Genomic DNA, 12,072 nt, shown 5'->3' on the forward strand with positions numbered 1-12,072 from the left:
GGACCCACTTCTCATTACATGTCAACACCCTGTCCTTCCTCAGACGAGACAGCAAAGAAACACAAGTGTCTGCTCGCGTTGCCTTCTGGCGCAGAGTCAAGTCTTGTGGGACCCATCGGCCCAACTTGTAATGCTTCCCAAGTTGATGGAGATGCTGCCGAATGGATTCTCCACTCACAGTGAATTGTAATCGCAGTTCCTCACTTGTCCGGCCGCTGTTCGAATCAATTGTTGCCTGAAGATCATTTTGCTTTGTACATGTGTTAGTCTTCCGGCACGTGTGCATCTTCGAATGTTTCGTCAACATCCTTAAACTTGTTAAACCACCGCTGCATTGTCCGCGTAGTCACTACACCCTCACCAATGGTCTGGCATTTCTTCCGCCTCGCTGGAGTGGAGTTTGACCACAGTTTGAACTCGTATAGTATACATGCCCATATGACGCTCTGTGGAGGTCCCATGTTCTCTCTATCCTTACACAAGTTCACGGTGTAACTGAAGAGCTACAACCAGGTGGTATGCTGGATATACCCGCACCAACAACTGACCTTCACCTTATCTCCATTTGCATTGAACACATGGTGTGATGGCCAATGGAACACGGACCTCCACAAAAACTGACAGAACTTTCTTGGTTACCTTTAAAAAAGTAGAGCAGCAGATAAAAATGCATGGTATACGGAAAATTAAACTTATGTTCTCTATATTAATATAGGAAAAACATATGTTCCCACGTGTCACTGCAGGTAATGTTTTCCTTTCTTCGCTTTGTACTTTGGTATAGAATCTGTCTGAAGTCAAAGTCTTCGATGTAAATCAAACCCCTCGTACGGGCATCGTACTGAACAACTTCCACCTCGTTTTTTCTCCATTCTAGATCACTCGACAAAAAATGCTGAAAATGTTATAGTTATTTTAACTGAAAAGTGTAAATAGCAGATATCATGTCTCTAACCTGAAGAAATTCTGAGACATGAATCTCTTATTATAATAATATCAGCCCTCATCTTCCATTCCACGTTGAAGATCTAATAAATAATCCTTCCTTAATGGTAACTTACAGCAAACTTCCTATGAACTGTTCACATTTCAAGTTTCTATTGTAAGTAGTTTGGTCTAGGTAATAATTAGTCTGTCACTCAGTCAATCAGAACTCTTTTTATTGTTTAAATATATTAATAATTTGTCTGGTAAATAATTGAATAAAAGTCATAGTTTATACACCGTAGTTTCGTCAACAGTTGCACTATTTTACATTTTTATCTATTGGAATATGATATAATTAATATGTAAGCAATTTAGTTCATTTAGGTTTGTGTTAAAGTTTTAGGAGGTCCGAAACTTATTTTTAAGATGGCCCGCAAAATTGTCATTATATCACTGTCACATAGATAGAAGTCAATTTCTTACGCTTCTAACGAAGAGAAGAAAACTTCGCCTAATATTCCAATTCTTGTTCGTAGGAATTACGAAGGATGTATTATTCAATCTGCTAAAGCCATTAGAGGAAAAGCACATAAGATAACAAAACGAAAATTGGGTGTCGCACGTCTTCTATAGGAAAAGACAGAATCTGTCCAGTAAGCAAATACGTCTACGTTATGTCTAAGTTTACACTTGATTTCTCTTGATAGATTTAACTTTAAATATTCTCTCTGCGTATAGCTTTGTCAAGTGTGAATTTCAAGACATGCTTTGATAGTCTTTACGTTTAAACCTGTATACACTTAAACCGGGTAAAAAAGTGAAGGCTGTGCAAACATACGCACACATTAGACTTAATCTTATAGACTGTCTCTATGTATGGCTTTTGCAACGGTAAAGTTTGAGCCATCCTGGACAGGTGTGTCAATTCAAAGGAATTTTAAGGTTAGCCTTATATTACGAAGTAATGGAAAGTCTGCTGCAAGCTTGTAATCGAGGAACTAGCCATTTTTTTAAAGTCTTGGTTAGATCTGCAGCCATGTAAATACAAACTTGTGCAATCTACAGTCTTGAAGGTTTGAGTAAGACTATTAAAAGTCTGGAATGCTATTAGAGTGGTGTTTAATCATTGTAGAGTAGAGACTGTGAAACCGTATCGAGTGCAATCAAAGCGTCCGTCAAGGGTGAACTATATTAAGGCAAATTCGATCTCTCCAGGTGGAGGAGACCAGTACAGATGCCATTCATTGTCCAATGATAAACAATTATAACGAGAAGTTGAAAAGTGATTCCTGAGTGCAGAAGTGCTACAGAGAGTTTAAGGAAGAAATCACTGATTACAGATGAGAGAAGACAAACGTGTATATATGTGGCAAGTAATATGAACGCGTGAATCATGTGGTTAGTGAAAATGGTAAAATAACATTTCTGAACTGTCTCATCTAGAAGTGTCAGGGAAATCAGAAGCTTTCTGAAGAAATCGAATTACATCATTTGTTAACCTTATGCAGGCGCTTAATTATACTCGATACTGTATCACGCTGACTACTCTACAGTAATTGAACATCAGGACATGTCTTTTGATATTGAGAACGAGCGAGCCCAATGAGCACATTTAACTTAGTTAAGTTTCGTCACTTCACGTGCTCTTTTTCTGTAGGTTAAAAGAAAACGGCCATCGTTGATAATCAGAAAAGTTTTCTTTCTTTAGTTTGAAGATATAAAAGTTTAATTTTTATCGATTTGGATTCCTCAAGACACGTCATTGATGACGTTAGTCGCAAAATGAAATCTGCAGTCTTGTTGAAATATCAAATACTACAGATCACGACCAGCATTGCGTTAAGGTAAAAACGATCGTGCCTAGAATATGTAAAGTGAACCACCGAGAACTGAAATTTTGTAATATAATCCGAGAAATAACTCTCACTTTATTTAAGACAATAGGCGACGTTTATGTATTGCTTACGCTCAAAGAAGCTTATGTTTCGGATTGCACCCTCACTAAAGGGAATATACAACGATATTGCATATTTGTACGATATTGTATATTTGTAACACTTCTATTTTTGTAATTTTAATTATTGTGGAAACAAGGTGTTGCTTAAAAGTGCATAGACTGTGATATCGAAGAAGAAAAAGATATATAAAAAATATGTTGATAATGTTGCTTATATATGTTTTTTAAGCGTTGTTATTGTAATAACAGATTCGTCGTTTCTTGGGGTTGCTCTGACAACCATTAGTTGTTGATGTTTATTGATTATGATACTAAGAAAGAATATAGGTAATGAAAGCCGACGCTGTCTAAAATCATTGTGTATTATTCCAAAGTAGTAAGTGATTGTTTATGTTGTGTGATTCCATTGTACGTGATATTCTACAGGCATTATAATAGAAGACTGGGAAAAGTAAAGATTATATTTCAGAAGTTATCGTTACACATAAATGGTGTTATTCCAAAAAGGATCTTCAGACGTGTTAGAAGTTCAGAGTAAACAGTCTCATATTTGTTGATCACTACGGATTACATTTTATTAAGGAACAAGAGGAAGATATATCGCAATCCAAAAATGAATATTCGACGTGACGAATTCACCAATAGTGGAATTGAAGATGTCCATTCCTCAATGAATATGACTGAGCTTATAAGACAGTTAGGACAACAGTTGAATGCTAAAATGGAACAAGTAACGCAAGAGATAAATCTCAACAACGAACAAATTACGCAGCAATTGGATGCTAAAATCGAACAAATTACACAGCAATTGGATGCTAAAATCGAACAAGTAACGCAGCAGTTGAATAACAACAAGGAGCAAGTAGATGCCAGGATGGAACACGTTATAAAACGTTCAGATACCAAGATCGAACAAATATCCAAACAAATTGATACCAAACTGGAACTAACCGATAATAAAATAAAACAGATTATTCACAGTTTTGCAATAGTGCAAAGTTCCGTCAAAGCAGTAGAAACCAGAGTCAACAAACATCAGAATCAGATAATAAAGTTGCAAGAAGAAAAGCAAAACATCAAGAAAAGATTGGGGACAACAGATAGATCTATTGACCCAGATAACTTGTGTAGACCAAAATGCCGATGGAACCAGACTATGTGAGGAGGACAGCATTTCATCGGAATGTTATTACGAAGAAGAGGACGCTGCTTCCAGTTCTGAAAACCAAGAAAGAAGATTAATACAGAAAACTGACAATCACTACAAATTTAGAAATACAAGGTATTCCAATACACATTTCAAAATTTTGAAATTAAGTCGAGGAATCCCGGCCAGTATATTTTTTAGAAAAATTCGAACACCAATGTGAATTGATCGGCGTAGGTGGGCATAGTTTCCTTGAAATTTTACCAAAAGTTTTATTGCCACCCTATTCGGCATGGTTTAACGCTGTTAGAAATAATTTACGTACTTATTCAGTTTTCAAAATTGCTCTGGCAAATCGGGAGGCGCTTATTAAAAATAGACATTATGATCCTAAAGTAGAAAAAATCTCACTGATTTTGTAATCATGGCATGTAATGAATTGAAATTGATCCATCCTTATGAACCTGAATCATGCGTTATCGCGCCAATACGAATGTTGTTACCTTTTAGGCTACAGCAAATCTTAATATCGTCCCAGTGTATTCATTTTATCATTTACTTGCAATAGTTCAAAATATTGAAAGTCAGATGAAGTTGCAAAGTAATTCTAACCGACGTCAAGACAATCACTTACCAATTCGCAATATTAATGTTAAGAAAAATCGTAATTATAATGTAAAAGTTAATTCTGAATTTTCTCGTACCGGTAATATAACAACCTAATTGTAACGGAAATATGACCGAATATAATTTTAGAAGGAACAGAAATGGTAATTCTACAACTCTTAAGAATAATAGAAATAATCGATCTAATTATCTACGTAATCCTAGGTTCCACAGTAATAACATAGAGGGCAGAAATTTCCAAAATAGAAACCAAAGATTTGGTGAAGTAAATAACATACAGGACTGTACTCAAAATTGTGCCATTCAATGCAACCTAATCGAATCTTTCGGTAATGTAACTTGAGTTAAAGTTTTTCGTCTCTCAAAACATGTTGAATTATATTTTGTTTCGTTTCATTTTGAATATTGTTACGACTTCTTTGTAATTCGCTCTTGTTCTGTTATAAGCAATTACATATTTAGTTACAAGGATATTGTGTATTTATCAGGTTTGCTAATTATGCTCCAAGTGGAAGAATTAGGTGATGATGTATTTCTAACTTATACTAATTATTTTCTCAACAAGCCTCAAAGTTGTCGAATTAAAGAATCTGTTCTGGACCTGAATAATTAACAAACTGGTCACATTTTGAATATGTCCTCCCTATCTATGATTGAGATGAATAGAGATGAATAATATTGAGATGAAATGCAATTAAAATATATTTATAATTTACATATATACGAGGCTATTCTAAAACTAAGGTAACTATTGTATATGTAAAGTGTCGGTCCAGGATTATTTCTTTAATTCTGGACAATTTAAGAAGTCTTGTTCGGGAGCCATATATACAACGATATTGTATATTTGTACGATGTTGTATATTTGTAACACTTCAATTTTTGTAATTTTAATTATTGTGGGCAAAAGGTGTTGCTTAAAAGTGCATAGACTGTGATGACGAAGAAGAGAAAGATATAGGTAAAAAAAATTGTTGATAATGGTGATAATATAACATTTTTAACCGTTGTCATTGTAATAACAGATTCGTCGTTTTTCGAGGTTGCTATGACATCCATTAATTGTTGATGTTTATTGATTGTTGTACTAAGAAAGAATACAGATAATGAAATCAGACGCTGTCTAAAGTCACTGTGAATTATTTCAAAGCAGTAAGTTATTGATTATGTTTTGTGATTCCATTGTACGTGATATTATATAGGGATTAGATTAGCGAACTGGGAAAAGTAACGATTATATTACAGAAGTTATCGTTACAAATACAGCAATGGTTTTGTGGCTATGAGCGGGATTATGTTCATATCTGATGATTCGGTGGTTACGCTCACTGCATGTGTAGCTTTCGGTAATTATGTAGATGTTTTAGGTGACCATATGCATTATATAGACAACGCAGATTTTCTTTTTATGTGGTATAAAGAAATTCACAAAGCTGATGCTGTCTTAGCGCTGTTCATTATTAACGTTGGAGTTGACTACATCAGCTCTCTTGGCCCGCCCAACCCATAGATCTTAACATTGGTTATAGAATATTTGCAATCAATTCTGGAACTTAGATTTCGAAGCAAATATCCTTCTTAATTCTTGCTGATAAAACTGAGTGCTTCACTGCATGAGGAACTGTATAACGCCTCAAAAAATTTGTCGATATATATATATATATATATATATATGCATGCCTTCATTCAACGCCGAATCAGAGGTGTTCTGCAAGTGAATGGTTGTACAGCACCTTATTACTCTTATTACCCACGTAAGTTTCATTTCCTTTGATGTTTCCACTATTTTGATAACATTCTATTTAAGTAGTATTGAACGACAGCAGCGTAAAAGTTTTCCATAGAAATAATTTTAAACGTGAGTTGAGGAGTACTTCATAATCATATTTGGAAGTAAATAGTAAATTGACAAATATCAATAATAATAAATTAAAACTTAAATCACGAAATATAAAAAACAGGCACTAAGTACTTCTCAAAACTTTTCCAATATAATATTTAACTACCATTTAGGAGCGTGACCGTGTGTGGGTACATGCATTTGATATTGCTAGTATTATGTATGGAGACTACTACTCGCCACTATATTTCAATTAACTCATCAGGAGAAAAAGTGAAGAAACTTCATATCTGAATAATACCAAATTCTCTCTCTCAGCATTTAGAACTAATTTCAAATAATACATAATTTACAAAATTTCATCGATATTTTGTGAATAATAGAATTAAAATATTGTTAGTTCTTACCACATAGATCAGGTTTTTCATCAGATCCATCGATGCAGTCTTTTACCATATTGCAAGTGAGCCACTTAGAAATACATTTTCCCGAATCACAACGGAAGTAGTTACTTGGACAAATATTATTCACTGTTGAAAGAAAAAAATATAAGCATCAACATAGTGTATTTACCATAGAATCAGTATGTCAAACATTAAAAGGAAATAGTGTTATATTAGTAAAAACTGATGTATGAAAAGAAATCAGGTAGAAATGCATCAATCACTTTGTATGTTCGTAGCAGTAGGCAAGTGATTATGTCTTGAAATTCAACTGGGCAGTAATGACGTTCAGGTGTTCTGCATATAATCAGATTATTTGTTTTCCAGTTGACCACAATTGTTTCAATAGACAGCTGCTCCATTGGGCTTCGTCTGTGAGCTAATACAGCCGCTAATGAGACGCTCGAAGTGACTACAGTTCCTTCGCAACGGTTCATAGCTTTACCCAGTTTACACCAGTCTTGATACATATTCATTACGACTACTGTCACAAATCCTGCTAGATCACTTGTTTATATGATTGAGGCGCAAATCTTCGCAACTTTATGTGGAAAACACTGAAAAATCTTAGTTATCACTCGCAAAACCCTCACCAATGACTCATTACTTAGGCATTGACTACGCCAGCTTTAATTTCTGGGGGTGGGCAGAAGGAGGGGCATATATATATATATATTGGGGAGAGCAATTTATTTAATTGTTTACGGAGATAATTGCTTTATATTCTGAACTTACAATTCAATAATATATGTCTGCAAAAGGCCCTACCTACAGGAGGTACACGGTTCAAGGCCCTCAAAAATTTAGTCAAAAGTGAGAGATCAACACAAAAAATGTGTTGTGTTTTATATCAAATATATTACTTTAGAGACATCGTTAATCGATCGGTACTAGTTGCTATCATTTCCGGTCTCAATTAGCGCAACGGCTGGGGTAACAAGAGAGGAGGGACTCAAAAGGTCCAAACACAAACAAATAAGAAGGACTTTTAATCAAATTTCAACATTCTAATCCCTGGTATTTACACTGGGCTTGTTTCGACAGACAAAAGGTTTTATAATAAATTATATGTTACATTACTTCAGAACATATATTCTGAATTAAGTTATGTAGTTTGTTCAGCTGTCTTTTCAAATTTCAATAGGTTACACTGAACATGTAAAACACATTTTGGTGAAATCGAGTATACTATTAAATAAGATACGGCGTTTCACAACCACTCTCAAAACAATACTTGGACTCATGCTTAGACTAATGACCATATTCTTTCATTTTTAAATCGATACTCCACATTTTTATACCTGCGTAAAATAACGCAAGTTAAACAGTTTTATTGGGGAAGCTTAGACGGCATAAACAATGCAAACTTTGGATTCACATGGATATATATATATATATATATATATATATATATATATATATATATATATATAATTAAAAACATTGAATATTTCTTTGAATCATGTAATATTATTCACAATAAACCTGGTGAATCAATGTACAAAGTTCTTAATTTCAAGCAAGTTTGTTCTTCGCTATCAAAGAGAATCAAATGTACGAACCAATGATCCACAGTGATCAACGTGAACAGTCACAGTAAAATACCTAGTGTTGAAGATTCAGTAGGTAACATTCAGAGCAAGCTGTCAAGTACAAAACTTATAACCTGTAACAGTGATATTTTAAAACAAGAGTTTTCTGCACGCGATAGTTGAGAAGAGACATTGAATTTTATAAATTGGTAAAAGATGTCAGATTTACTTGAGTGATGAATTATAGCTCTATCTTGTGCTGCTATCTATGGATGTTATCGTTAAATAATGCAGCCTATTACTCTGCGTATTGCAGAAGGTAATCTCGTAGTATTAACATATCAAATTCTTAATGTGCTAATGTTGCGGTGATTTACAACTTGTGGACGAAGTGAAAGTATTCTAAGTGGTTTGTAAGTAATTAATGGAGAATGAGGATATCACCGTATATAGAAATTTTCATTCTTCTTTACAATTATTTTATTTTAGAATTTTTTTTCTCTTGGTTAGTTTGACCTCTTTAACTTTAAGTTGTTTCAACATAGGGTCACATTCTTATTGTCCATTAGTTGCCTTGTCAAAGTAGATTATTGCTTTGTTAAATTATAACTATTCGTCATAACCTATTCTAAATTGGATAATTAGTTGTTATGATTTCTAACGTAATCAGCACGAGCAACGTCAACACGGTAATAGTGCATACATTAAGAATTTCGTAACTCCCTTTCGATATTATGTTATATTATATGTTATTTGTTGGATATTTATTTGTTCGATGTTCTTTCGTTATTGTTATAATAAATTGTTATTATATCAAAAGGTGAATTTAACATTTCTGATTTCGGTTCCTGCAACTAGAAAGTACCACGCGTATATTAAACCTAACCACTAGGCCTGTAGTGGTCTACGCACCTACCAGCGCCGTTACACAATTTAAGTTACCTTCTGCAATACCTACCAAAGGTTGGTAGTTAATAGTTCTAATTAAGGTTATACGAAATCGATCCGGAAATGAACGTCTCTAAATATATTAAAAGATATCAGGGGAAATGGAAGCGAATTATTACGTAAATTCTAAAAGTAAAATGGTTTTGGTGTGAAAAAGTAATGCTTGTAGTGGTTCAAGTACGTACTTTCGATAGACGTAGATGGCAAGTCGTGAACGTGACCACTTTATATTTTGGGTGTTTAATTAGAAATTATCTACCTATTCAAAATTTAATATGGATGATTTGGTTGACTTTTCTCAGGTGGATGAATTCTGGTCACCCTTAGGTAACGGACCACGGGAGGCCACCGGCTCCGGCTCCCGGGAAGTTCGTCATGATGACGTGTGACATGAAGTGGATGGTAGAATCAGTCGAGAACATGATAATACACGCTCGATTAAGTCCACGACCCAGCACTTGGTGCAAGGTTATCCACCAGCTGGTGGTTTACGACCCCCAATAAAATGTAATTTTTCTCGGGTCTTCTCAGAAAGTATATGACTCCTTGAGATTGCAAGTTAAAGAATTACCCGTAGTAAATGGAAATAATGGTTTTCTATTATGCGAATTTCTTCTTCGTCTAGATATTACGAAACAGGAAATTAGCTCCTGTTGATGTAATTTAGGTTGCTTCATTGGAAAAATGTACAGGTAGACTATATGAAGCAATGAAACAGCTCCTTTCAATTACCACCAAATGGGATTATATCATAGAAATTCTCTTTGAGAAATTGTAACACCACTTGTTAGTTTGGAGTTTTATAAGTGTAATTTTTTCTCGTAATGACAGAGAATTAATCATTAGTAAGTTTCATTATGGAAAAGAACTCTGTGTTACGTATCTTAGGTAAACTGATGGAAGATCTCGAGTTTTATAGGTTATTAATGAATTTAGTTGGACCTGATATCCGGAATACGATGTTATTGAGTAACTTACTGTTAACCTGGGCAGACCGTTAACCCATGGAATTCGCGGAATGTTATGAGCTTAATTATCAGTATGATAGTGAATATTATCAGATTCTAAGTAAACAAAATTTGCGTAATAAGATATTATTAGGGAGAAATAAGTATCAATATGTATCGAGAGCCTGTACGTTGTGTGGACTGTCATCTCACATATGGCGTTTTCGTCTTCATAAAAACAAAAATAAAAGAGAGACTGATAATACGTACTATGTGCCACGTGATGAGAGTACTTGTTTGCTACAGATGCCAATTTCTATCTGTCATGATTTATTTCCTGCTATTATTGACAATGGATCAAGCTTAAATTTAGTCGAGAGTAAAGTTTTAAATAAAATACGTACTAAATGTAGTCCACCGTCTAAAACTGTGAATTATAAAATAGCTGTGATGAACTATGAATCGATGCAGATTAGTGAAATGGTTCAGTTAAAGTTTTTCGTTCGTGGAATACGATTCGTTGCGTGGATTGGTTTGATTGGACATCTAGTTCTTAAAATACTGTTAGGTTTAAATTTCTTACGTGAAAATCATGCTCATTTGGACATACAAATTAAAAAATTATGTTTTCAGAACCAAGATCAAACAATAAACCTAAGTGATTGGAACGGTTGTTCTCATGTTCCCAGTGATCTGTCGCCTTTGAACTCTCATTGCAGGGCTCCTCGTTTGAACTCCGCACCGTTAGGCGCCTATGGTGTGGGAGAAGGGCAGGGTCCAGGACCTGTATTTGGAAGGAATCTGGTTAATGATAGACAGCATGATCATTTGAAGGCAACCAAAGACGCAACAAGGGAACGTGATGATTCTACGATTTCGCAGCGATGCCGTTCTCATCACTGGAGACTCCGGAGTCAAGTCGTCCAATCGAGCCAAAGGCAACTAAATAAAGCCAGGGTAGTCCAGAACTGAGTTCCGGTGGTAACACGGACTACTGTGATTACCACTACTACGTCTCAGCGGAAAGGTCGATCCAGAAAAGGGAAATTCTTAGAGACCAAAGTCATGAGGCGGACTTCAGCGGCCAGACAGGTCATCCTTCAGCTTCGTGCAATTACAATAGGACTTTGGTATCTTCATCAGAGCATTCCTGAGGGGCGAGCCACACCAACCGACCTATGGATGGTGCAGCAGCGGTCCAAGTATGGGTGAACAACACCACCCAATCTTTTTCCTCCCGCATAGCTGTTTCCTTTGGAGAACATGCTTGTGGCAGTACTCCAAGTTAAATCTGAATTTGATGATGTAAGCCAACCCTCTACATCAAGGTCAACTGGATTCTCAAAGACGTATCATAGCAGTCGTACTCTTGCGTACCAGCATCCAGCAAAAGTTTACGAAACAGGTCCAGCTGGTATCCCTGTGGAAAATCCGGTTCGGCACGAGTTTCAGCGGAGTAATCAAGAGGAAACAAATGTGGATCCAGGTACAGTGCATAGTACTAATGATATATTTTCTCCCGATTTAGTATCTTATATTACTACTATTTTAGAGAATTATCAAGATGCAATTAATGAAGAACTAGGTGAGATACGTGGGTATCAACATAAAATACAGCCCCTGAATAATAGTCCTTGTATAACTCGGCCGTATCAAATCCCGAAGCATAAGTTTCGTGATTTAGATTCATTCATCGATTCTTTG

General features: G+C 35.3%; 1 protein-coding gene across 2 annotated transcripts in view; it reads right to left on the reverse strand.

Annotated features, from left to right (window-relative positions):
* The window catches only part of LOC145680814 (uncharacterized), a 106,473-nt gene that overhangs the window by 3,532 nt on the left and 90,869 nt on the right, over positions 1-12,072 (reverse strand). For both annotated transcript variants that reach the window (XM_081751890.1, XM_081751891.1), the window contains exon 9: positions 6,906-7,028. In XM_081751890.1, the coding sequence (XP_081608016.1) occupies positions 6,906-7,028 (123 nt within the window). The remainder of the gene's footprint in view (positions 1-6,905; positions 7,029-12,072) is intronic.

The sequence above is a fragment of the Thermobia domestica genome, chromosome 3 (genome assembly GCF_964235325.1).
Source record: "Thermobia domestica chromosome 3, izTheDome1.hap1.1, whole genome shotgun sequence".
Lineage (NCBI taxonomy): Eukaryota > Metazoa > Arthropoda > Insecta > Zygentoma > Lepismatidae > Thermobia > Thermobia domestica.